This window comes from Clarias gariepinus, chromosome 19 (assembly GCF_024256425.1).
Source record: "Clarias gariepinus isolate MV-2021 ecotype Netherlands chromosome 19, CGAR_prim_01v2, whole genome shotgun sequence".
Classification (NCBI taxonomy): Eukaryota; Metazoa; Chordata; class Actinopteri; order Siluriformes; family Clariidae; genus Clarias; species Clarias gariepinus.
In genome coordinates this window covers 1167210-1194855 of record NC_071118.1, presented here as the reverse complement: position 1 = coordinate 1194855, position 27646 = coordinate 1167210, and the positions used below count along the sequence as shown (strand labels likewise).

The 27646-nt window shown below is 40.2% G+C and overlaps 1 protein-coding gene across 2 annotated transcripts in view; it reads left to right on the top strand.

Moving 5' to 3' along the window:
- si:dkeyp-23e4.3 (rho GTPase-activating protein 7) overlaps positions 1–24508 on the top strand; it is a 56981-nt gene extending 32473 nt beyond the window's left edge. Inside the window, exons 1-14 of one of the 2 annotated variants that reach the window (XM_053478369.1) lie at positions 4094–4279; positions 9950–10021; positions 10127–10208; positions 10289–10352; positions 10457–11712; positions 11798–11971; positions 17038–17197; positions 17346–17544; positions 17646–17859; positions 20106–20220; positions 22097–22312; positions 22402–22616; positions 22899–23072; positions 23845–24508. In XM_053478369.1, the coding sequence (XP_053334344.1) occupies positions 4267–4279; positions 9950–10021; positions 10127–10208; positions 10289–10352; positions 10457–11712; positions 11798–11971; positions 17038–17197; positions 17346–17544; positions 17646–17859; positions 20106–20220; positions 22097–22312; positions 22402–22616; positions 22899–23072; positions 23845–23944 (3054 nt within the window). In that variant the 5' untranslated portion in view covers positions 4094–4266 and the 3' untranslated portion in view covers positions 23945–24508. Of the gene's footprint in view, positions 1–4093; positions 4280–9949; positions 10022–10126; positions 10209–10288; positions 10353–10456; positions 11713–11797; positions 11972–17037; positions 17198–17345; positions 17545–17645; positions 17860–20105; positions 20221–22096; positions 22313–22401; positions 22617–22898; positions 23073–23844 lie in introns of those variants that run through there. The other variant, XM_053478368.1, reaches the window with a different exon arrangement.
- Positions 24509–27646: the final 3138 nt, after the last annotated feature.

The following is a 27646-nucleotide window of genomic DNA, read 5'->3' as shown; positions in this document are numbered from 1 at the left end:
TGGTGTCCAGTTCATGTGTGTAAATGATTCCTCATGCTCCCAGGGACGCTCTCTCACACTCTGTCCATAACACCAGGGAAGAAGAAACCCTCCATAGATGTGATCCTCTGGTGGTTCAGTACATTCAGGTGGTCAGCTGACTTCATTTTATTGCCCCATAACGTTACTGAGTCTAGACCTGAGTAACTGATCAACCCCAGATCATAACACTGTCTCCAGAGGCTTGTACAGTGGACACTATGCATGATGGGAGCATCGCTTCAAGTCCTTCCCTTCTTACCCTGACACGCCCATCACTCTGGTATAGGATCAGTCTGGACTCATCAGGTCACATGACCTTTTTCCATCACTCCAAAGTCCGGCCTTTATGCTCCCTAGCCTTTAAACTAAAGCTGTTAAGTCTCACTAACAAGTGGTTTTCTTATGGACACACAGCTGTTTAGTCCCAATCCTGTGAGTTCTCATCACTTTGTGTGTGTCTACGGAAATCCTCTTACTCTCACTATTCTGATTTCTTCTAAAGTTTTTTTTTTTTTTATCATGCAACGTCTCAAAGTATTTAAGTGATCTTCCATCACGCTCATTTTTCTAATCAAATCTTCTCTGTAAAGTTATAGGTTCAGTTCTGTCCTTCCAGGGTTTAATAATGTCTTGAATAACTCTTAACCCAATTCCAGTCCTTTCAGCTCAATCTCCTTCTCTTTGTTTGATCCACACCATTAATTTGACCCTTCGGAAACACTTGGCCACACAGTTTGTAAATTTACGTAATTGACAAACGAATAATCAGGTCATAATGTACTGAAAATGGTCGCTAATTAGGCCAACTCATATCTCATATGTTTTTCCTTTCTGCTGCAAAGCCAAAACTCGAGTTAAAAAGGAAGCATTAGTAGGAGGAATGCTATGCATCCTGCAAGCCAAATGACTTTACACCCAGTAGGGGTGGGACTCGCTGGTGGACATGATGGAGCCAGTGCTCTTGTCATGTTTTCCGCTCGCTCTGCGCTGTCGAGTTTGTCCTGCCTCTTTCTTCTAGACACTGTCAGGTCTAAAATAGCGCACAAGATTATTCTTGCAGAATTTGTTCTGTGTGTCATTACGTTTATCCTATTTAAGCAGAAACAAACTTAATCTCTGGTCAATTTGATTGAATTATATATTATTAATATGAGAAAAATCACTTGATCAGCATTAACATTATGACTACATGCCAAATATTGAGTAGGCCCCCCCCCCCCCCCCCTCTTTGCCACCAAAACAGTGATGCATCTTTCTCTTGGAACCAGCATTAACCTTTTCCTTAATTTGATCTACACCATTGCTTTAATCGGATCGGCAATACACGAGCCAGCCTTCACTCCCCATGTGCATCAGTGATTTTTGGCCACCTATGACCCTGTCGCCAGTTCAATTGTTTTGCTTCGTTAGATAACTTTTGGTATGTCCTGTCCTGTGGGTAACATCCCACAAGAGCTGCAGTTTTGGAGTTGCTCTGACTCAGTAGTCTAGCCATCACAATCTGGCCCTTCTCACAGTAGCTGCATTTTCAATATCTCATTACAATGGCGTCTGGAAGTGGGTGGGATATATTAGGCAGCAAATGAACCTTTTTTCCTGAAGTTGATGTGTGGGAAGCAGAAACAATGGGCAAGTGTAAGGATTTGAGTGACTGAGAGAAGGGCTAAATTCTGATGGGTCAGAGCGACTCCAAAACTGCAGGTCTTGTGGGATGCTCCTGGTCTCCAGTGGTCAGGACCAACCAAAAGTGATCTAAGGAAGGAAAACTAGTGAACTGGCAACAGCGTCATTGGTGGCCAAGGCTTACTGATGCCCATTGGGAGTGAAAGCTGACCAGCGTAGTCTAATCCAATAGAAGCGCTATAGTGCAGTTTACTCACCCACACCGGCGGGAACCAAAGGCCAGCCTGTCCAATCCAATTCTGAAGGCAATAAAGAACAAATTACAAAATCCGTAATACAAATGCAGCACAAATCTGCTACAGACAACTCTCAGAATAATAGACAACTCTCAGAATAATATATAAGGTAGCTCTAAATCTTTGCTAGCTATCTAAAGGAAAAAAAATCGCAACTACTAAAACCTCAATAGCAATGGCTAAGATATCTAGCCAGCTAGCGTTATCTTTGATATGAGCGTTTTTGAAAATATTCCTTCCACCAGTCATGACAACTATTATTAGACGACTTATTCTTATCCGAGTCATTTTCTTGCTCACTGCTTCTACTTGTAAAGGAGTTATTATTACTACCAGAGCAGGGCTTTTACTCGTGTTAGTGTGTTTTGAACTCCATGACTAAGAGGCATGACTAAGAAAGTGTGTCACCTCCATGGCACCCCTAGATCCTGTTTATGAACTTGCTTTAACACGAATGCACGCGCTGACGATTCCACTTGAATTGATGTGTGTCCTGCACACTTCCCACACACATGTGAACACCTCACGGGCTGACGAGGTGAACGGGCGAAAATGCCCTGGCGCTACATCGATATCGACAAATCCCATCCCGGCTAATAGTCTTCGACTCCAGGGCTTCATTAGGATCCAGTCCCTGATATCCCATTAGCTATAATGGCTCTCTAGGGTGTTTGATTACATCAAAAGCCTGGAGTTTGGCACGAGGAGAAGTGAAGAAAAGCACAAAGGACTTCTATCAATCCATTTATAAACCTCTAAAAAGGTTTCTTAAGCAATATTTGATATATTTGTCGCTTAAGTTGACCTGTCGTCTCCCTGCGCAGACCAGAGATTGATTTTAAACTTTAGTACAAACTGCCAACTTGGCACTTAGAGCGTCTGGCGGATGTCTGATGGCATATGAAATCTGTCAATCTGGAAATAATAGGTTGTTAACTTCAAAATGACGTCTGCCTGAGAAACGTTTCCCAGTGTGGGAAGGACAGGAAAATTACTTACTGCAGCTCCACCACGGGCTACGGGCCGGGCGATATGGCAACAATATTATACCACGATGCACAACATGCGTGACGATATATTGTTGTATGTTAAAAAATAAATAAATAACTAAACTGACATTTATATAATTTTTATTTTAATATCTTGCAATAAATAGGCATTAACTGAAAATTATGGGTCTTACTGTAAATGTAATCATGCGATTAATTATAATAATAATTACCACATCAATATTTCCATCTTAGTTGTGAACTAATACACTGGGGGAAAAAATATGTATTAACATATTTATATTTAAGCCAGAAATTATACTTAATTAAAAACAGTTAAACTGATATGTTTAGTGGTACAAGTTCATACAGTAGTATGATATTATATAAATATACAGTAAGTGTTACACATATAATAAAACTGGTACTAAATCCATTAAAATAAATGTAAGCATTGTACAAATACTAACTAGCACCATATAGGGGAACGCACTAGTAACATATGGGATATTCTGAGTTACAGTGTTGTTTTTTGCACAGAAGGGTTGTACAGTCGGTGCACTGTGTCCTCGCACCACCAGGGTCGAGGGTTCGATTCCCACCTGTATGTGTTGGACCTCATGTTTGGTTGATTTCCTTTAACAGTCCAAACACTTGAAGATTGACATTCGTGAGTGTGAGTGTGAGTGTGTGTGTGTCCTGAGATGGACTGGCACCCCATGTAGTCCCCAGAGTCCCCTGGGAAAGGCTGCAGGGCTCCCATGACCCTGTACAGGATAAGTGAGTGGGTTGTACAGTGTAACAGGCACTGCAAGGAAGGATCTGTCTGGATGTGAAGACATCATGTTAGAACTTAATACAAATCATTTCCTTCACACTACACACGCCATCGCTCTTGTCCGAACAGCTAGAGTTATATGATGAAATATCTTAAAGTGACACATAGTCCAGATGCATTCCAGTCCTGCCAGCCAGACATACAGTACTGTACACTGAACTGCAGCACGTCAGCTACGCAACACAGGATGCCCGAAATGTGTTTGGGTTCAGCTTGAACACAACTCTAACTCTAACCCTCGCCTTTGATGCACCATGGGAACCACCCTCTCGGTCACTCGCGCTCATTCCGCTGAAAGGGAAATGCTGTCCCAGTGATATCATCGCTCTGGAAAGGAGAACTAGCTAGCTCCTTCATGTGAACTGGAAATCCTGTTTTCTTTTTTCTTTTTTTAAATTTAATTGTTTTTGTAATGCTTGATTATTTATATGTAATTTATTCCACTTCTGTAACTCATTCCTAACTTCTAAGGCTTTACTTTGGAGGAAACTCTACAGCTATGTTGATTACAAGTAAGTGAAACATTACTAACATTAGCATTTCATTTACTTTGATAGATATTTAATATATATATATATATATATTTGCATACTGTTTTTAAAAAATGCTTGGAAAATATTTCAGAACAGATTGCAGACAGATTATTAGTTTAATAAGGATTGCATTGACACATAAGAATTGTTGTGATGTGTCAAATCTGAGCTTATATATATATCACTGAGTATACGGTATAAGTGTAAATGTTCTTTAAATAATGAAATGATGTATAAGATTTTTAAAAATGTGGGCATCTTAAAAATTTTTTTTTTTTTCTTCCGAACATGTTGAATGATCATGCATACAGTAAATGAGTGGATTTAGGGGAACAGACATCAGTTAATTCATCCACCACTGTGTTACCTGAACCTACAATAATCCCTGTGTATAATCCAAATCCAGACGATGTAAACACAGACCTCCTGCTGTGATTCTATCATATTATATTCTTTGTAAATTAGCATTCCAAGCTCAGTGAGGCTGTTTTCTCAGGGCTACGAGAGCCCCCGGAGCTCCCGCATCCACTGGCGCTCGTTCAACTGAGTGTTGTTAGCAACGACATATCAACAGGGCATGCAAGCAATTACACCTATGACCTAATGCTCCTCAACCTACCGGAGCTGGCGAGAGCTAAAGGCGCCTGGTTTGCACCCGGATCGGTCTCGGCACTGACGAAATCGTACATGACGTGGGAAGAGAAAGAACAGCTGGAAAGTTCTGTAGATATTTATACAGCTCAGAAGCCCTCTGCGACATGTCAGGGGGATTCGTCGCACCATTAAGGACCTGATGAGCTGCTGCTATAACTAAGCTGTTTATCTTTATGACGTCACACGGAGCGTTCTTCTTGATATATATTGTGACAGACGTAGCGACTCTTGATAAATGGGAAATTTTGTAGGAATCTCTGTAATGCTCGATTCTATGACGTCAATCAGGACCAATGCAATACATTTAGTGAGCTGACGATCAGGGGTTACTAGGGGTTAACCCTACATTATTGTGGTGTCTAAGCATTACATTGAAGTTTATGTGACTTTGAAGCAGCTAATGGAAACACGTGCGCTGATGGTTGGTCATTTTCTGTTTGTTTTTTTTGTTTTTTTTTATTGCTGTGGCTTTTATTAATTTGATTTAATTCCAGAATTCACAAGCCAGAATTCTTAAAAACTTCATTTCAGAATAAAAATGATTTCAAGTTGCAAATCGGACAAGCCCAGAAAAAAAAAAACACATCTGCATCTTTATTTTACGACAAATGGAAAATTCTGCAGGAATCTCTGTAGTGTTCAATTCCAAGATGTCATTCAGGACCAGTTTTAACAATTTCAATAAACTTAGTAATGATTTGAAAAATACATGAAGGGGTCTTAAACAAAAATAAATGATCAATGATCAGTTTACAAGGGGTCAACCTTTTGTTATTGTGGAGTCGAAGCATTATATTGAGGTTTCTGTAACTTTATGTGGAGCGGCTGCTGGAAACTCGCGGCTGATTGTTGGTTATTTCCCGATTTTTTTTTTTTTTATTGCTGTGGCTTTTATTAATTAGATTAAATTCCAGAATTTACAATACATGAGCCAGAACTTTTGTAAATTTCATTTCATCCACATTTCAGCTTGCAAGAATCTCTCTCAAACATCAATAACCTCAACCCAAATCCAAGTTGAAAAAGCAATCGAATATAAAAACCACCAAACAAAAAAAAAAAACTTGCATCTTTATTTTGCGTATTCTCTCATCTCATCAATTGACCAAAAAACAATTGTTTTTTCCGGGGCTGTGAACCACCACTTCTATAAGATTCCTACAAGATCAAGTGACCTCTCGCCTCTGTCTGTGGGTGTGTCCGCTGCACCCGGGCTGATGGATGTTAATGAGTTGTTTATTTGTTTTGTGTGGCGGGCGTGCAGCTCGGGAGCACGTACAGTATCACCGTCAGCCAGGACCCTCCCAGGCCACTGAGAAACTGGTAAACGTTCTAAAACGCTAAAGGAATCTCGACTGGGAGGCGTACAATTGCATGCTACATCTGTTATCAGCTTCCACAAAGCGAAAAAAGCATGACATCCTGTAGGGACGCCCAGAGTATTTAGAAAAGGAAGCGGCTGTATAAAAGAGTCGTGTGATAGCATCACGCCTACGGTTTGCACGCAAAAGGAACCAGCCAGAGGACGTCTTTCTCCAGGGACAAGGGCTGAAGTTGTAGTTTTTGTTTCTAGTCTTATTGCAAAAGTTTCGAGAGCAGATCAGAAGTTTAAAATGTCACGTACATGATGCTAAACGTTTGCATCATCGATTTAAAAATTTTTTGTTGAACTTCTATTCTTACACTAACCGGTCTGGCTCCACTTACACTGTTTGATTCATTATCAATAATTATCGAGAAATATTTTAGTTTACATTCATCCTCTTTGTTCAAGTCAATGCAGGACTTTTGATTGTGCAGAATAACAGAACACAGGTGCCATGATTGAACCGCATTTTTCATTCACATCTGAAACCCCGGCCTCCCAGGAACTCCTTTAAATGTTCCTTTCCAAATGAGGACTTCTGAAAATGTCACTCACTTTTCATCCCGCTGATCCTGGATAGAGTGACCACATCCATTTATGTTTCTACGGTCTGCATAAGTCTTTATCTTCTAACAACACGTCTTTGTGAGTCTTCATAAGTGTCCATACGCCTTGTTGTTTCAAGACAAAAACAAGACTTCTTCATTAAAGACGAGATTAAAACAAAGCTTTATAAAGACTCATGGATCATACAGTACATTGTGTTTTACATGTAACCACTTTTTAAATTACAACAGCATCCTCCCGGGCGATGAGTCAGCATCACTCTTTATTTTTGACCTGCTGGGCTTCCAAACCTCGGAAATGTTCTATCTGCAATGTTGGATAATTCGTGTGTGGTTGTCATGCTGACCTCTTAAACAGGATACGGACATTTTGTGTGTATCTGCAGGGAAAAAAGCAAAGCGAGAGAGAGAGAGAGAGAGAGAGAGAGAGAGACCACCGACACATCTTTAACTCTGCCGAAAAGAGACGATAACAGCCACATTTTTACTCAGTGGTTATTGAAAAAAAACATACATTAAAAATGCACGGTAGCCTGAAGCTAATCCAGTGTACATCGAGAAATGTCATTGCAGCTAGTATACAAAGTTCTGACTCAAAACATGATGGACAGTTTGTTTGTTTTTATAAACCACCAACAGAGGAGCGATACATACTGTATATCTGAAGAAGAATTTCCAGTCTGGAGCCGTTACATCTACGGTCAAACCTACAGCGCCCTTCTTATAATAAATATTTCAAAACACACTTGAAAGCGTGAGAGGCACCAGAGGAGGTTCCACCATGATCCAGACGATGACTGGTGATGACTTCAGTGTCCTCATAGCTTCCCACCCCCATGCACTTCATCCCTATGCTTTACTTACCGCATCATTTCATTCAAAGGCTGCTCAGATCAGTTGAAGAAAAACAAGACCGCTCGATGACACTACAACAACCACATCCAGCCTGGATCTACACCGAGAGCTAAGCAAAAAAAAAAAAACAACCCCAAAAAAACTGTTTACATCTCAGAGCCATCTGCTCTGTGTAGCTCCTGGTCCAGCTGTCTTCCCTTGACCCTCCAGTCGCCTATGGGAAAGACAGAAACGGCCCCAGGCACTGAGGTTTTATGGCTCACCAGCCAGTGTGGAGAAAGGATTTGTTTCCACCATCTGTTCCTGGCTGTGCTCTGTTAGGAAAGAATCAGAAAAGGTGAAAGGAAACGGCTGACAGATGAAGAGAGTAATGTGGCAAGGAATCGGGCTGCCTCGCCATTCCTACGTCCATCACGAAAATCTGCGGGAGGAATACGAATCGAGGAAATAGTTCTGAGTCGCCTCGACAGTAATAATCTAAGGGAGATTCAAAAGAAACACGAGGTGGATTTTTCTGTGTGTGTGTGTGTGTGTGTGTGTGTGTGTTCTAATATATCTAAAATAGTCTATAATGCTTATAGAATCAGGCGGCATGATGGCTGACAGGCGGTCAGCACTGTGGCCTCGCACCTCCAGAGTCCGGGTTCGATTCCCACCTCGGGGTCTGTGTGCATGGAGTTTGCATGTTTTTCCCATGCTTGATGGGTTTCCTCCGGTTTCCTCCCAAAGTTCAACAACATGCAGATTAGGCTAATTGGCGTTCCCAAATTGCTCGTAGTGTGTGTGTGTGTGTGTGTGTCCTGTTATGTATTAGGGTGTACCCCGCCTCCCTGGATAGGCTCTCCAGCCCCCCTCGACCCTGTATACTGGAGACGCATACATGTTTTATTGTCTCTGACTTTTATTAGTTTGTTTAAATTCTAGAATTCACATTTCATGAGCCAGAACTTTTGTAAATCTAATTTCATCCACATTTTAGCTCAGCGGAAGAATTTCATCTTTCTCGAACATCGTCAAGTAATCTCAAACCAAATCCAAATCGGACAAATAAAACAAAACAACAACAAAAATGTGCATCTTTATTTTGCCTATTTTTTCATCCCATCGAAAGAGCTTCAAGTGACATCAGTCACATAGTTTTTTTTTTTTTTATCGGGGCTGCGAACCAATGAGGTCATGAGATGCCTTTAAGATTGAGTCACCTCTCGCCGACGTCTGTGGGCGTGTCTGTTTAATCCGGGCTGATGGATGTTAATGAGTTGTTTATTTGTTTTGTGTGACTAACGTGCAGCTTGAGAGCACGTATCACCATCGGCCAGGTGATACAGGAGTTTAGAGAATAAGATTTGTTTATATAAGTAAAAAAAAAAGATTTGAATAAATAGAAATAAACAGACAGTAAATTAAAGTAATTGCCTTTTTTTTCCAGTTTCGCTTCCCAGTTGTTTGTACTTCTGACACAAATCTACCCTGTATTTTATTATTAGTATTATTATTATTATTATTATCTGACCCACTCTTTCCCAAAGTTTGAGCCATAAGGTTACTGCAGGTTAAAGTTAAATCTGCACCATAAATAAAATCAAAATGTCAGTACCTCGAGGTGGGCGTGGCCATATGTGTCAGTCAACAGAGCCAATCAAAGCGACAGTTTACTGTGTTAAGACAAAGTATGTGAAACTCAAAATATTCCAAATAAGTGGGACGTACACTTTGAAAACTGAAACCTTTCACCACGAATTAAATAAAAATGTTAAGTAAAAGGGAAGTTATGAGATGTTACTGTATGCGTCAGATGCTGATCAGCTTATTTTTAGCTTTAGCTTTTTAAATATTACTACAAACTCTTTTTGTATACTCAATACAATAAATGAGAAGGTTTTAATTTTCAGGTTTGTAATTAGATAAAAAAATTTCCATAAAACATTTTTTGCTAATTTTTGTTTACATTTATAAAATAACTAGAACGAATAAAACAAAGACATGGGATTATAAATAACGTGAGATTTTTCATTTATTTTCGTCTGGTGTTGATCAGAGACGTGATTAAAGGTTCGGTTTGTTGGGTTACTTGACACTAACACTTTCTGGTTTGCAGTTTTTCCATTTTCGACGTATTTCTTTTTTGTTCAAATCCAATTTGCTTGGTGAAAACAAAGCACTCAAAAGAAAAAAAACAAGACTTACTTTATTTGTTTCTCTTTTCAGAAATTGAAGCGAAGGAGGCTTGCGATTGGCTCCGAGCAGCCGGCTTCCCTCAGTACGCGCAGCTTTTTAAAAGTAAACATTTATTTCCTAAATTGTTCGTTGTAATTAATTGTGACAACACTCACCCGCTTTTAACAGCAAACAATGTTTTACGTGTAATTCTGTTTGACTTTCCAGATTGCCACATTCCTATTGACACAGACTGGGCGAAGAGCGATCATGAATTCCTAGACAGTGACACATTAGACTCTCTTTGCAGGTGAGTGTGTTTTTCATGCGATTGTGGGTCGATGGTGTAGTACCCGTTTCCCAGACATTCATCCCTTCTTTTACAACCAGGAGACTGAATACCTTAAACAAGTGTGCGGAGATGAAGCTGGAGCTGAGCAGATTCAAACGACGAGTGAGTTTATGGAGAAAATTTTAGTTAAGAACAATCCATGAAACCATCTCTGTTTTCTATATCCTAAACCTGGACTCGCTAACATACGTGCACTTGTAACCTAGGGTGAAGTCGATGATGATGTGGAACCCTGCGCCATCAGTCCTAAGTGGTCCTACAACCAAAAGAGTAGGCTGTGGACACGTACAGACGGTATGGACTTTCTTCCGTCTGTGGACAGCCCTGTCTCCAGTCTGAGGAGGTCTGAAAGCTGTGAGGCGTCTCTCTCAGACAGCAGTGAGCACCATGAGATCCTTTCCATGCACAGCTCCAGCAGCGCAGACAGCGAAGGCTGTGCCGCCACCCTCAAAACTTCTGAAGATCCCGAGACGAGTCGAAGCTCCTCAAGATGCTCGTCCACCTACAAACACCTGTCCCCAGACACCTCCTTCAGTGGACCCCCATCTCCAGGGGAGCCTCATAACCTCTGCAGTGAAGAGCGCTTTCCAGAGAAGCCTCCTCTAAAGAAGAGGCAGAGCCTTCTTCGCAAAATGGACAAGATGAGACCTAGAGGGTCAACGCTATGGCCGCATGCTCAGAGTGGAAAATCACGGTTAGTCATAAGCAGTCCTATACTCCAGGAGGACAAGCTTGGGGAGATCCACCATATGAACATCCTGGACAAGTCATGCAGCCCAGTGTCCTGTGCACCACCTTATGCCTCAAGCAGCAGTCCCTCAGAGAACAGCAGTGCAGTCAGTACACCCAGTCCGGTCACCAAGGTTCGCAGTAACTGCAAAAGACAGAACGGTCAATCGCAGGCACAAGAACAAACCTGTATTAGTGACCAGGAGCATCCCGTGCCACGCAGCCCTAACAGCAACACTGTGTTTGAGATTCCACACGGTCACAAGCCAGGCACTTTTCCCACCATTTTGCACAACACTGTGCTGTCACCCCTTGACAACACCTCCGTCAACTGGAGGACCGGAAGTTTTCATGGATGCCATCGCCGTAGATTTCAAAGCAGTATCTCCAGCGATCAAGAACCACCATGCAGTCCTCTGGCGGCGCACGACCATCGGGTTAGCGTTTACGACAACGTCCCAGATCACATGCAAATTATAGATGACGATGTCTTTTCAGCTTTGGATAGTATAATGGAACGTATTACAGATCTACAACAACTGGTCACTTCATGGACAGACAAACTTCCTGACGACGGAGACTCAGACTTCTCCCACTCCAACTCTTCCTCCCCTTCTTCTCTGACTGACATCCACCTTGAGATCAAAGAGCAGAGTGAAACAGATCAAAATGACCAAAAGCCAAATTACGACGAGCTCTCACAGGCTTGTTCTCATACACTTCAGCCCGTTTGGTAAGAGACAATAACAGCATGTTTTGAAAAGCGATCAGATCTTCTACATTGCAGTAGTTAACAAAAGTGCTTTCATATGTTTCAGTGCTCAGAAACTTTACTGGTGCAGTGATCAGATCTTCTCAACACCTAACCCCAACAGCCAAGCCATCGAGTCCCAGCTTGCTCCCTGCGTTTCGATGCTGCAGAGACTGAGTCTGCTCAGATTGACTGTTCTGATGGACAAGTACTCGCCTTTCAGCAAGCAAGGATGGAACTGGTAAGATGTTTTGAGTAATATCTAAGAAAAAGAGTGAAGGAACTGCTAAGAAACAAATGTACTAATGTTACAAAAGGTTAATTTATTAAGTAAAGAGGGGTTAATTTATACTCTCAAAGGCTAATTAATTAATAAACAATGAGCGTTTATGTCAAACTGGGACTTGTGATAATTTCTGGTGAATTAAGGCATAAAATCGATTGACATTTACAGAAGACTTCAAGCATAGTACGGTGATGAGACACTTAGCCGCAGTAAAACATGCGAACGGTAATCCTGGCCTCATAATTGATTTTTGAAAATTGACGTCGCCAACTTGCAGAAGAGACGCATCACCAGCACCATTTGCACATTACAGGAACCTGGCTGTTATTGCCACGTCCCCCATACTGTCCTGAGCCATTTCTACATGTTTGGGCCATTAAAGGAGTTCCTGGGAGGCCAGCGTTTCAAACCTGAAGCAGGCAGAACAATCATGTGTCCGGTGTACTGAGAAAACTTTTTCCCCTTGATGGTGTCCAAGCACTAGTGAAACACTGAGTGCATTAGTGTTACTGGGGATCATATAAAGAAATAAATGGAGTCTTTACTCTCAGGATGTGCGTCCTGTTATTCTGCTCAGTCAAAAGTCCTGCTTTGACTTGAACGCCCCTTGTACGGTATATGGAAACATCACCAGAGCAGGTGCCATTAAAACGGTTGTATTGCCATGTCAAGTACTAAAAGCAACCTTTTTTTTTTAACAGTGCTCAGCGCATTCACGTCAACCTGTCTCCAAGTAGCACGTGAAGCTTCGGGTTCCACACACAACCTACAATTCCACTTCCTTTTACTTTTCAAGACAGCCAGAGCATTTTCCTTCAGAGCTAGCAGAGATTGTGTGTCGGAGACATTATCAGAGTTAATAACACCAGACAATAAAAGACATCACTCATAAATCCTGCAAACACCATTATTTATTGAGACTTAAATATCACTACCACTTCCTCTTTACTCAGGGTGAATTATATTCTTCTACTGTACGCTGACAAGTACACAGTATATAAGGTTGTTCATATGCAGATTTTTTTTTTTTTTTTAATTTTTCTTTCACGTCCAGGATTTCCGTACCCCCTGACGCGTGGAGCGTTTCTGCTAACGGCTTTGCATCTGCCCCATGGTCGCTGCTAGCTCTACAAATCTTTACACCAGATGAGTTAGTTTACAGTTTCGCTAGATAGTAGAGCTAAGCGGGAAATAAACCCTGACTGTGTTTGTAATAAGAGCTGCGGGAATCTTTTTAATATATCACAAGCAACAGTAGAGCGAGCGGAGCACTATTTTCGTTTTAATCAGTGACTAGCCTTGAAAAGATGGTCACAGTAATGAGGCGACCCCACCTGAAATATGGAGATATTTCCATTAAAAAAGATGAGCATAGCTCGGTGCAGTTGGGTTTTTATTGGGACATTCACTGCACATTTGAGATTTCTTTGAAAATAAACACAAAAAAAGGACTAAAGGACTTAATTTTCAGTCTTACAGAGAATCAAATACAACTGAATATAGTTTCTCCCTTTAAAACCCGCTAAAGCCGATCTCTCCGAAACGCTGAACATCAAAGCTTTATAAAAATTGCATGACCTGGACAACTGTGTAAAATTCGTTGAGTCTTTACTTCTTTAAAGTCTTGTACTGTGCAGGATATCTAACACATTAAAGCATTCAAAAGCAGTATGGAAGCAGGATTTATTTACATTTCATAATATACAGGAGAATATAATATTTTTATACAGCAAGTCCCCAACATTCGAACAAGTTCCGTTTAGAGAACCTGTTCGTAAGTCTAATTTGTTCGTATGTCCAACAAACATTGTCTAGGCAGTAGAATACTAACACACTTGGCTATACACAGTATAAAACTTTCATTCGTTAGAATGGTGCCGATGGTTGTTAAAAAACGTCTGAATTATTCTCTCCATTCTCTCCATTATTTTCACTTTCGTCTTCATCTTCATTGCTTGGCGTTTCTTAGCAGTACCAGATTCATCGCATTTGCCTTTATGCCTTTTCCCGGATATCCTGTACATCGGACATTTAATCTAACCACCGCGATGGAGTGATGTTCTCCCTGTGTTTGATGGGTTTCCTCCGGGTAATCCGGTTTCCCCTAACAGTCCAAAAACATGCAGTTTAGGCTAATTGTGTTCACAAATTGCCTGTAGTGTGTGAATGAGCTTCTGAATGTGTGTGTGCCCTGCGATGGATTGATACCCTGTCCAGGGTGTACCCTACCCAATGCCCCAGGTCTCCTGGGATAGGCTCCAGGCCCCCCGCGACCATAGTATTGGTATCAAAACGAACATTTTGGTATCGTGACACGAGTGTGATAACCTTACTGTACAACTTGTTTGAAGCTACAGTACGTATATGGTTAACAGTGTCATTCTACAACATCAAAAATCTACTGCTTAACATTTTCCTTTTATGATTTCACTTTTCTGTAGAGAGAGAGAGAGAGAGAGAGAGCTTGCCGTTGTAGTTCTTTGTGTAAGCAGAGTGTGAAGGCCATGCAGGCTGTCTAAATGCACACCAGGCGCTTTTCAGTCAGCATGAGGTTTCAGCACGATCCATCAGTAACCTTGAGCATTTTTGCGCTTGATAAGTAAACATGAGCATTTAAGAAGGATGGAAATACAATGAGGGAATAATAAAACATTCGACATTATAAGTTCCTGAGCGGAAACTGGAGTACTACTGAGAGCTTAAGGCAAAAAGGACAGTGTAATTGACTTTTTGAGGGGAAAGTAATGGTCTATTAGTTTTAACAACCGTCGGGCTAAGTACAAAAGAAATAACCTTGTTAAATCCCCAGCCCATACCCAACACACACACACACACACACACACACACACAGTATTCCGTATTCAGCACGGTCAATTTTGTGTATGATGCTTGATTTCAGATAAGTCTTGTCCGCTGCAGTCCACTGACTTCTTCCCCTTTTTTCATTCCTAAAGAACGATATCAGCTGCGGTTTACAAAGCCACAGGAAGTCGAGGGATGTATGTGACGTGTTTCGCCCGGTAGCGGAACATCACTGGGCTAATGGAACAAGGAGGATACTGATATCGTCTTTTTAATTGAATTCAAATGCCTTGTTTGATGCTAAACAGCGTTCGGCTGAAATGGAAATGAATGCCTAATGAAAAGCTTTGCTAGCTCTGATATCAAAGGAAACCACATTAGATGAGAATGGCTAAACTCGCTGTTGGAAGAGGTTGGCTAGTTTCTGGGTTCGGAGACATGGCCCTGACGTTTCATCCCGACAGACAGTATTAGAAGGAGCTCTTCTGCTTTAGAGGTTTATTTGATTGAATCTTTTTAAAAATGTCCATCTATGAAGGACTGAGATGTTTCATCACATTTTAGGGTGCGAATATTTTATCCGGTTTTGTTGTAATGGAGTTAGCATGTTTCCCCCGTGCTTGGTGGGTTTCCTCCTGGTGATCTGGTTTCCTCCAGGAGGAGGAGCTTCACGTGCTCCTTGGAGTCAGATTGACGTGAATAAGCTGGGCACGTAAAAAAAAAAATTGCTTTTAGTACTTGACATGGCAACTAAACCGTTCTGATGTTTCATATACAAGGAGCGTTCAAGTCATTGCGGGACTTTTGATTGTGCAGAATAACAGGACACAGTCCTGAGAGTAAAAACTCCCTTTATTTCTTTATATAATCGCCTGCTGCACTAATGCACTCATCCAAGTGGTTCTAGACACTAGAGCTTGGACACCATCGAGGTAGAAAGTTTTTCCAGAGCCATGATTGTTCTGCCTGCTTCAGTTGAGATGTAGGCTGTTACTGACCTTTGAGTAGGGTATGAATGGGTGTGTGAGGGTGTGTGTACTTGTGCCATGGGATTGTTTGGCACCCAAATTAGGGTATCACCTGCCTTGTGCCCTAAGATACATGGGATAGGCTCCAGGCCCCCTGACCACACCCAGGATATGGGGTATGGGTAATGCATGGATAGATGGATGGATGTATGGATGGATGGATGGATGGATGGATGCACCACTAGTCCATTTAGGTTGTTATTCAGTGACACAATCTGCACATATTTTGTGCTCCAAATATTCTGTATTTATTTTTTATTGATTTTTTTTTTCATTAGGTACTTATTTTTCATTTCCTGAAATATATCCAAACTAGTGGGCTAATTGAAAGTTCCATGACCCTGATCCAGTAGTTACGCCAAAATAAAAACAGCTTTAATGTAAATGTGGCTTTCAGAGACTCGGGTTCATGTTAATCAATGCAGATTTTATTTGTACCTTCAACACGACCTTGAATCTAAAAGTTAATACCCTGCATAAATTCGTATTCCCTTGCTGCAGACAATTATTCTTAACTTAAAAGTGCATCATGGATTCATATCTATATTTATTTAAAGGGCTCATATTATGCACCATTTATGTTTTAGCAATGTTTCGATGTTCAGGCAGGTCTTCACTGTGTGTGTGTATATGTGTGTGTGTGTGTGTACACAATTTTCATGTTCCATCCACCATTGTGACCTCATCTTGTTGGCTCGTTGTTCAGCTCGGCTGTTCTCTGGAGGGGCGTGGCTCAGCAGTGGCTCATTTACATAAACACTGTAACTGTGCATTAGGAGGAGGAGTAAAACAGATGGAGTTGAAAGATAAAATAATGCATTATCTGAGACGTATTTCAGCTCTAGCATTACCTATTACACACACAGACACACACACACTGAGACTGTTAACTTGTCAAAGCACTGTGAAAATACGGGACCTTTAACACTTTTCTTTACTAACAGTTTGCTCACGTCTTTAAATGCTCTAGTAGGAGGAGAAGTAGAGAAGAGCACACTCCAGCAGACAAATGAAACGTCAAAGGAAAACACTCAGCAGCTTTAGAAGCGGCCCATAAGCACTTCGTCTCGATATCATTTCAAAGACATTATCTATACAATCCTAAAACACTTGACATTCAGATAGATTTCTTTTTAGCCCACAGTCGTGTTCAATATGCAACAGCTGAACCTCATGTGTTTTCCACGGCAGGACAGTCCCGAAAGTCTACAGGAAGATGAAAGCTTCGGAGCAGAAGAACAGGAAGGTGTTTGGTGTACCTTTGCTTCAGAGTGTTCAGCGGTCAGGGAAACCTCTGCCCCCAAGCATCCTCAGAGCAATGGAGTACCTTAAGACTGAATGTCTGGATCAGGTGAGATCCTCAGCACCTCCTCCAGAGATCAAGGCCATGCTAGAAGAAGAAACATTTCAGTAGAAAAGAGCACCGGGATATTTTAGGGTCATGATTGAAGCTTCATCATCATTAGACTAATACATGTTTGATCGTGTATGTTCAACAGGTTGGCCTTTTCCGGAAGTCTGGGGTCAAATCTCGGATTCAGTATCTTAGGGACATGATCGAGGCCGACCCTGACGGCTTCTCCTTCGAGGACCAGTCTGCCTTCGACGTGGCCGACATGATAAAGCAATACTTCAGAGACCTACCTGAACCCGTTTTCTCCGGCAAGCTGTGCGAGAGTTTCCTGCACATCTACCAGTGTAGGCATTCCCCTCGGACCTCCTGCCATAATCTATCTAAAGTATACTTATAGATATTTAATCTAATTTCTTTCACCGAGTCATCCCTTCATCCACCACAGATTTCCCAAAGGATCAACAGTTTGCAGCGGTCCAGGCTGCCATCTTCCTCCTGCCTGATGAGAACCGAGAAGCTCTTCAGTGCCTCCTCTTCTTCCTCCATCAAGTGGTGGCCTGCGTGGAGGAAAACCAGATGACCCCGACGAATATTGCTGTTTGCTTGGCCCCGTCTCTGTTCCACCTCAACGTCCTCAAGAGAGAGAGCACCAGCAGCAGGTCTGTGATGTTTCCTTTTATTTATATATTTAAACTTTTTGAATTTAAAAGTTTTTAGGAAGTAATCACCTCTTACCTGAGTTTCACAGTAACAATAAAACCATTTAAATAAATCAATTTCTCAATCAAGTCTGTGATCAAGTCAAACTGTAACACAAGGCAGTTAGTGACTCATGGGCAACACGACAAGACGTTATATCGTATTTGTGAAACATTTAGTGTACAGTTTGACTCTGAATATTTAAAAGTGTAAACAGTATAAATTAAAGAAATAATGATTTTTGAAGTTCATTTATTTCCTGGACATTTCCAAATAGATTTTGTCAGATTCAGTCACAAACAGTATGACTGTGTATTAGTAGGCCATTGTAAGTAAGAAAAAAAAATTTTTAGCCACAAGGTGGGATGGGGAATTAACATGATTAAGTTGCTAAATTTACAAGAAAAATAACTTAAAAATCTGCTAGAAATTTTTTTTTTAAATACTTTTTTGGGTTAAAACTTTATGGAAAAAAAATAGAAAATTTAAAAGAAAAATCATGAAATTTTTAAAAACAAGTTTAAAACACGTAAACTCATAATTTTATGGGGGGAAAACTCGAAAATATTTTTTTAAAAATTCAAGAGTTAAAATTAATTTTTATTTTACAATACAAACAAAAAAGAAGAAAATTTACAAGAAATAAAATTATTATTATTATTTTTTAAATGAATGTTTTTATGAGCAAATTCATGAGGAAACAAACTTAAAATTAACTCAAAACAACAGAAAGAGTGCAACTAGTAAAAATGTCCAACAGGAACTTGTCTCTTAAGTTAAGTTTTCATGGTCGAATGAATGAAGTTGGTATGTTATGGATAGTTTAATGTGTAAAATGTGCCAAGATAACCACCTCACAGTGCAACGCCAGCTAGCTAAACTCATTACAAAGGAACTAGCTAACTGCTAAGCTAAAGCTATTAACTGTTTAAGCAAAACGTTTTCATGGTAACACTCCTGTAAACTTGCTGGGTTCTCAGTATTACTCAGTCCGAGGTTGTGGTCGTATCAGGGCAAATAAACCGTGTGGTAACGATACAGCTAATTAGGTGTTTTTAGTCTTTAGTTAGTTTTGTTAATTTATTTAGTTACATTTATGTTGTTTGTATGTAGTTATGTCCCGGTGATAAAAAAGGCCTACTAGACTTGACTTGACTCGGTTCGACTGTTGCACTGCAGATGATTGTTAGCATCTTAGCAAGTAAAATATTATTGAATTTAGCCAAACTTTTTTGTTGAAATAAACTCACAACAAACCAAATAATATCTAATTATAGATAGGGTTAGAAACCTATTTCACTTGCTATGATGTCATGTTTTTGCATCCACAAGCATGCACCGTCAAGAGAAATGAAAAATGTCTTTCTGGTTAATTAGTTTAATTCCACGAAAATTGTGATTTTAAATTTGTTTGTTAAACGCTTTAGAAAAATAGAAAACCTTAGGCACTAAATGTTACTGTAGCATTTAACATGTTTGGGGACAATAACATTAGCAAGTTAAAATATCTTGAATTTATTCAAACTTACTCTTCTGTTTCTTATTATGAGGATACACTACACCTTACAATATATTTAGACCGAATTTCCTATTTATAAGTTTTACATTTTCTTATTTTTATTAATTTGTAATCTGGTTTTATAATGCAGATAATTTGGCATTTTTTTTTTATAAAATAAAAAAAAGCTTAAATGCTTAAAATGTCCCAAAAATTGCAAAAGTTTAAATTTTCCTATATTTAGATTTCCTACACAATCCTTCCCGACTTCCTGTTTTCATTCCATTTATTTCAATCCTGCATCTAATTATTGACCATCTAAAAATCCGGATGCGAATGGTGCCAATAATTCTGGAGTCGTCTGCACTGTACATTACACTCTCCATGTCCGCACTTCCTCCGTGACATCCTCTGTTTGGAGATGACGGACCGCGATAAGAGCTGAGAGAGGAAAACGAGATTGTCGTGATGTCACGCCCGAGCTCTGTAGAGTAAACACATCCAGGAGGTTCGAGTGTGTGATCTCTATTCCAGCTCCGTCTTCCTGCTGAGTTTTGGGTGGAGCTCAAGAAATTTGTCAGAGTGAAGAATTCTGTAACTAAACACCAATTGCAGCTAGAACGGGAAATGTATAGCATTTACACAAAGCGCGGTCAGGGAATGATCTGTGGGATATCGTTTTAATACTTCCCGTCTTCCTGAACGCAGGGCGGGCCAAAGGAAGCACAGCTTGGGAAGACCAGACCAGAGGGACCTGAGTGAGAACCTGGCTGCTACTCAGGGCTTGGCACATATGGTGACGGAATGCACTCGACTGTTTCAGGTACTGCACCCTTTTCCCAGCGAATTAGTTTGAGTTTTAATCTTTCACACAGAGGACATGTTTCTACAAGTTGCAGATGGGTATATATCGCATATTATTGCATTGATTCTTTGTGATCTCTAACAGTTTTATCAGTTTAGCCTTAATGGTAGCAAGGAAAAACTCCCCGAGACTACATGAGTCTCTACATTGTAACAACCTTAAGTGGAACCAGATTCAGATTTAAAGCAACATTTTGTTTGATGTCACTTTTCTTGCAACAAATGTTATGTTATGTTACGTGCACACAGATAGGGGGCGCTACATTCTATTGTTTTTTTGTTGTTGTTGTTGCTTATTTATTTTTTAAAATAGATTTCTCAACATGAACCACCACCCCATTGAAGTAATTTGATCTAATCCATCACATCCTCAAGTCAATCCCAAGTGAACCAGATAAACATAAAAATAATAATAATAATAATAAATAAATAAATAAATAAAAGAATGGAGGTTCCAGGAATTCGCAGCATCTCTAATTTTGCATGAGAGATTTAGCATTTTGCTAATAAAGCATGAATATAATGAAGGCTTGATCATGCAGATAAAACGTTAAGCCCCAGCACTTCACTTTTCCCTGCTCTATTAGGAAGGAGTTTAGATTAAAAACTGATATTACGTTCATTCGTCTGTAAAACGTACATTAATAACATTTAGGGCTTCAGGAATGTGGTTCTGCTGACGCCTGTGTACATTAAGCATACAGTGTTCAACTGAGCAGATCCAAGACGAGCAAATATTTTCTGGTGGTTTATTGATTAAAGAATGTTTGTAATAGGCAACTTCGGAATTATTGGCACCCATGTGGTGAATACGGTAAGAAAAGGAAAAGTTAGCTGTGTTTACTACACACACTTTGATGATGATGGTGGTGATGGTGATGTCATGCAACCCGGGAAGACACATGAATCCAGTCGGTGCATCAGAGGAAAGCGCTATCCGCCCTCTTCTGAATGCACGACCTCATGGATGCACATGGTTGGCTAAAGTCAAATCCCTTACACCCTGAGCACGCTGTACTCCGACAAGTACTCTCTCTGAATGCAGTTCTTAGGATTCAAACTCACTAATTAATTTATTGTAAATATTCAGTTCTTATTTATGCACTTCTGTTTGTATGCTAAGTGAATTTCTTTGGCTTTTTACATTTGGTTTGCACAAAGAAGTCACATCTCATCTAATCTAATCTAATCTAACTATACCAATAGGGCAAATGTTTTATTATTTTTACCAGTCAAGAACAACCTAAAACAACACTTTTTAAAGGTCCCATACTGTATGTTTTTTTTTTTTTTAAGTTAACACGGGTAACTTTCAAGTTTAAAGCTAACTCAAAACTTCCCCAAAGTGTTTATCGCTTGATATTAGTTATACTAATATATAGTTATATGCCCCAACTGAAACATTTAGTTAAGCTCCTGGATTTCGTTTTTTTTTTTTTTGTTTCAACTTTAAATCCGCTTGTTTGTTAAGGTAGGTATTATAGGATAAAAAAAATCCTTCGTCTTGTCCTTCGAACAGATCGATTCGTTTACTAGTAAATACTCTACTGTTCCAAAACTGTAATACTGTATACTACTGTATATATACATGCATATAATAAATAATATAAATAGTCTTTTTGTTGTTTTTCTGTTGGTCCTTTATTCTTTTTGTAGAAGTGACGTTACATGTGAGCAACTGCTAAACGCTCTAAATGTAAATGAGATGATAATTAGAAAATTAGATAATCAGTTACTGGCTCCAGTGTCTTATAAATGCCATGCATATATATATATATATTTCTACAGACTTTTGTTATCCCTCACTGATCAGACTAAATCTCATTTTAATTCAGATGCCACATTACTGGAACGAGAAGAATCCCAGCACCTTTAACGAAGACGCCCTGAACACGGACAGAGGCTCTGCTTTAAATACAAACGAGACTGATCTATCAGACCGTGCCCGGCTAGACATCTCCGTCCAGCAGCTCTTGAAAGAGGCGAAGGAGAAAAACAAAAGCTGGGTCAGCTGCTCCACCTCCGATCATGTGGACGTGGCATTTAAAAAGGTGAGCGCCGCCCACGTGTGGTAGACGTGAAGTGAAGTCGTGATCCAGCCTGAACAGGGTGAATGGTAACCAGGGTGCGCTCGTTGCAGGTGGAGGACGGTTACCCGTTGCCGTTGTGGAGGGGGACCGTGGAGGTGGACGCTCCTCAGAGCGATGTTTTTCGACGTGTCCTGAGAGAGCACGGTCAGTGGCAGAGCGAGCTCCAGCACAGAGAGGTGGAGACCCTGGACAAGGACTCTGAGATCTACCAGTTCACCCTGCAGGCAGTTGGCACACGACCACCACTGCAACATCTGCTTTTGAGGTACTGAGCCAGCGACAGGGGTTCACTGCTGGGACTCAGTCAAGACTGTTATGGCTTTAGTCTGAGATTACACCGCAAAAAATGATAAGCAAGTGAGATAAAAGACCTGATAGTCTTTTAAAAGTTAATGTATCTTTGCTTATATGGCAAAAATTGGTAAAGATATTCCAGTGATTGTGACGACTGTCCTGCTCACAATTTGACACGGGAGAAAAAAAAGTGTTTAATTCTGGAACTTAACACCATACTGTATGTCTATTTCATTCGATCTTGTCCCCGCAGGGCGTGGCAGTCCGATCCTTCGTCAGGGCCTCTGTACGTAGCGGCCACTTCAGTCGAGCACGCAGACGTCCCGAGCAGAGGGGTCACGGCCCGAGTGCTGTGCTGCATGTTCCTGGTGGAGGCGATGGGCCCGAGGAAGTCTCGACTCACACACTTTTGTCGCACCGACACCAGGTGAGTTTCGCTGATCTACACGGGGAGAAAATACTTTAAGGACAGGCAAAGATGAGAACAAATCCCGGTGGATGTTCGAGTGCATTTTCTTGGGAGATTAATTTGTTCCCTGCGTAACTCATTTGAAGCGCGAGCTCCAGCAGCAGGTTCACTCCGGGAAACATAAGGACTTAATATGTAAAGACGTTGTTGAGAAAATTGAGGTGCGCTCCAGGGGTGTGCTGTCACGATAGATGGAATAAAAAAAAACATGTAATGCAATCATTTGAAAATATTGCGCTAGGTGTTTTGACTGGCGTGTACCTACGAGCTGACAGGTTTGGAAGCGTAAGGGAAGAGCGGAGAGACTTTACATACTGTACAGTAGAGTTACCTCTATATTGCAGTCTATATTACAGTTTGCTGCCAAAGCAAAGTGCCTGGTCCCGTGCTGCACGTTAATTAACTTCATCTCCGGTCTCGATGAATTCAGCTCGGCTTGTCATTTTCCTCACTCTTACTTTAAAAAAAAGAAAGTAAAAAAAAAAGCAATAGGAAACGTTGTAAGTAGAAGATTTGTTGACATTAATTTAGACCAGTGGCAGCTTCTCGTGTTTATTTGTTCCTTTAAAGTCTGCTTAACGTTGTCTGCCAGTCTAATGGGGCCGATCTCATTAGCTAAGGAGGAAATTGAAAGTAAACTAGTCTTTGTGCGAGGCTCTCACGGCCCATAAATCTCACAAGAGCTCTGGAAAATAACTGTCTTCTTCTTCTACTTCTTCTTCTTTATCAGGGGCCGATCTCTGGAGTGGCACAATAGAGTTGGCGGGCACCTGATTTCATCCACCCTGGTGGCAATTAGAGACTCTTTTAAACCCAGGACGAAGCTGTGAAAGGACACAGAGGAGAGATTTGGAGTTACAGCACAAAGTTAAAAAAAAAAAAGGACAAATATATTTATTACACAGATGTAGTTGTATGATGAGCGCAGCACAGGATTCCAGGAGGTGTTTCACAGGCGGCACGAGACGCACACAGAGCATCCGCGATGCTGAAGCGCTTCCGGTCGACGAAGAAGAGCAACCGGATAATGAGATGTTCCAGGACAGTCGGTCTGCTCGGCTTATCAAGACTGACAAGGAAGAGTGTCAGAGTAATGAAATGTCTCATCCTATTTGAAGGACCGCTTCACGAGCTAACAGACTGCAGAGGTTTTCTCAGACGCCTGCAGCTTTTAAACGCATTAAAAGGACGACTGGGTGACAATGTGAGAATCTACTTCTCTCGGGAGTCGGCCTCGACGCCGTTCGATGCGGAGACACCGCGGGGTGTGTGTTACCTCCAACAGAGGGGTTTATTTTTCACAAGACAGCACAACGAAACAGAATAAAGAGATTTGAAATATATTTAAGGTTTAGTGAGAAGAGACCTGGTTTTAGACCTACCTTTCTTTTTATCTCTCTTTTCTATTCACAAGGGTTGCCAGGTTTTAGCAACATCTCAAAAAGCACAACAAAACCTTTCAACAATCCCGAACAAATTTTAGGATTGAAAAAAGAGAAACCATTTTTTTTCCTGCAGTGTTTTTCTTTTCTTTTCTTTTTTTGCATTCTGATGTACAGACATTATCGCTCCTGATTCCTCTTTTCCCTTCCCAGCTTTACATCACTGTCACACTGTCTGCACTTACACTTCTCCATTCTTTGCAAGGAGTTTATTTGATTTTATTCAGATTACGCTCATGCGTAACGTACACAACATCCTGTGAAATAGATCGCTATGTGATTTGGACGTTTTTGTGAACAACGTACTATATACACTTCTTTATCACAAATGGACGGATTCATCACAAATGAACTTTAAAAAATATATATTGGATATAAAACAGGATCTTGGTGTATTTTTAACATCCTGGCAACCCTGCAATTATCCGCTGCTCCTCCTGTACTAAAACATGTTTATAAATGTTAATAAAGTGATCGTGGAACAGCATCATTCCTGCCCCAGTGCACCTCTATTTATTAATGCTAGCTGCAGTTCCCATTTTGACCACTAGGTCAAAGCAAGAATACTAGCGCGGTAGAGTTAATTGAGGCGGTGGGCACGCTACACCACGATCACTAAAGATCTAGAAATTAATTTCCGTCTGTACATGAGCAAGCATAAGCCTGATTCATGTCAGTAACTGTAACTAACCTTCGCGGATTTATTCTAAAGCCTTTCCGAGAGCTTTCCTGACAACGCCTTGCTCCTCCAGCACAGAGGACATGAATGTGATCTGGGATGTTCTAGTGGACTTTACTTTATGTTCACTACATGCCAGGTTTGCGCTGCAATATGATTATGTATTGGTACATATTTAAAGATGTGCGATTTATTTTATTGAAGCAATAAATCTTTATGATGATTTAATATAATTTAATATAAACAATGTATTAAAATTAGAGAAGAGATTATTTAAACATATCTAACACATCAAAGACGACTTGGACCGACTGAGCTGCTTTTTTTGTTGTTGCTTTTTTCTTTATGTTACAGGATGCTAACCTGCTCTTAAGCTAATCAGCTCTACTGAAGTGCATTCAATGTTTTTCTTTCTTTGGATTGGAATATATGCATGGATTAAAATGTGGTATGAAAGATGTTATTTTCATACAGAGTGTAGTGTGTATGATCAAAATGCACACTATCAAATGTTGATTTTTTTTGTAAATCAATAAAAATTGTTATATGTAATAAAAATAATTATTTGTATTGTCTGCACTGAATTTTAATCACTTTATAGTTAGCATGAACGTTCAGAGGTGGGGATAAAATTGATTCAGTTACGTATTCAGTCATGGATCGATTGACTCATTTGCGGAGAGGAGATAAACGACGACCGATCGTTCTGTCTGAAAACAATCAGCAATGTTAAAATGCGAAGTTAAACGTTAAATAAATAAAAACCTCTTTAGAAACACTATTGGTTAAATGTTAAATAAGACAAAGGAGTTAATAATAAAGATAAGGCAGACCGACCCGAGGTATTTACCTTTAGCTCCATTAACGTTATTAGTGTAATTTTCATATCTATAATTTCGATCGCACGTGCATCAGCGAGTGTGCTGGTGGTGTCTAAGGAATAATGAAAAAAGCTCTAGGAATAAATTAAATATGGCTAATTAATCTTCATGCTGATTATGAGGCCAAGACTTGGCATTAATCATCCGCAATTTGTTCAGATTTAATTCAAAGATCATTAGTACACTAAACAAAATAAAAAGTGTCCTTGATTAGGAATGAAAAATGATTTCTATTCATACAGTATACAGTATATTACATTAATATTACATTATTCGTACAGTTTATTACTACGCACAGTGTAGGGCTGTAAAACTGAACTTTTTCCCAGGTGAAGCACCAGTAGATCTCGTTTTCTCCTGAAAAAATAAGCACGGCCGTGCTCGATGGTTGCATCTGCGCATTTTGTAATTGGGGAGTGAATTATGAGGAAAGAATGTTTGGCGAGACGCAGACAGTAAAGAGAGAGCCGAGTGTAAATACACATCGCTATTATTGTCCTGTGTGTCACCAGAAATCATCTTGTGTTTGGGGTGGTTCTGATTCAAATCTCATGGCTCTGCGTAATAGTGAGTCTTGACTGCTCTGAATTTACCGTTTTAAATTGATCTTGATTAAAGTTATTTTTTAAAGCCAGAATTTGGAAAAAAAAAAAAAGAGGACAAGAAAAGAAGCATTTCCACAAGGAAGTGAAGTGAGGAGCTTCTTCCCTGCAGAACCTGGGACATAAAACTGTTTTACAATTCAGTCGTCTGAAGTAGCTCACGTCCAATTTTTATGGTCATAATCAGTTTTATTTTTTTTAGGTTGTTCATACGGGTTGCTATCTTATTTTCTTTTAATTTTGCTTCTAAAGTTTCAGCGTTCCTTTAATACTGCACTCCTGTGGTTGTATTCAGTCCGGCGGTTTCTTTCTAAAAGAATTTCTCTGAGATTGAGACAGTTGAGATTTGCACCCTCTACTTTTTCTTATACAGCAACATCACCCCAAACATTAATGAGATTGGTTACCCCACTCTTTTTCCGCTACTTATCCGCCATCTTTCCTAGCACAAAATTACGTCGAGTCAGATTTGTCGCATCAAAACCAGATGAGGTCGCAATGCAAAACATCAGACTTGTTTGTGATTTATGAGCACGTACAGAAGTGGCCTAAATCATTGCTGATCACCTTATCACAGATTTGGGGAGAGCGAAAAAGATACCATCATTATCATCATCACAGTTAACATTATCCGTAAAATGTTTGACACTTTGTTGTAGTTAAACCATCAGTGTGAAATACATGTTCTGTATTTGGCTGGGTTGCCAGATCACACTGAAAATCCTGCCTAGACAGGGCTAAAACCCCACTTACTCTAAACAAAAACAGCCCACATAATAAAATTAGCATATGGTCAAGATGAATTAGATTTTTTTATTCAATTATCAGTTTTTTTACATTGGTGTATTTTTTTACGTAACAAAGAGAAAGCAAAACCAATCAACTTTTCCCCCCAGATATGAGCTAAGCAGAAAATAGTTATTTGAAT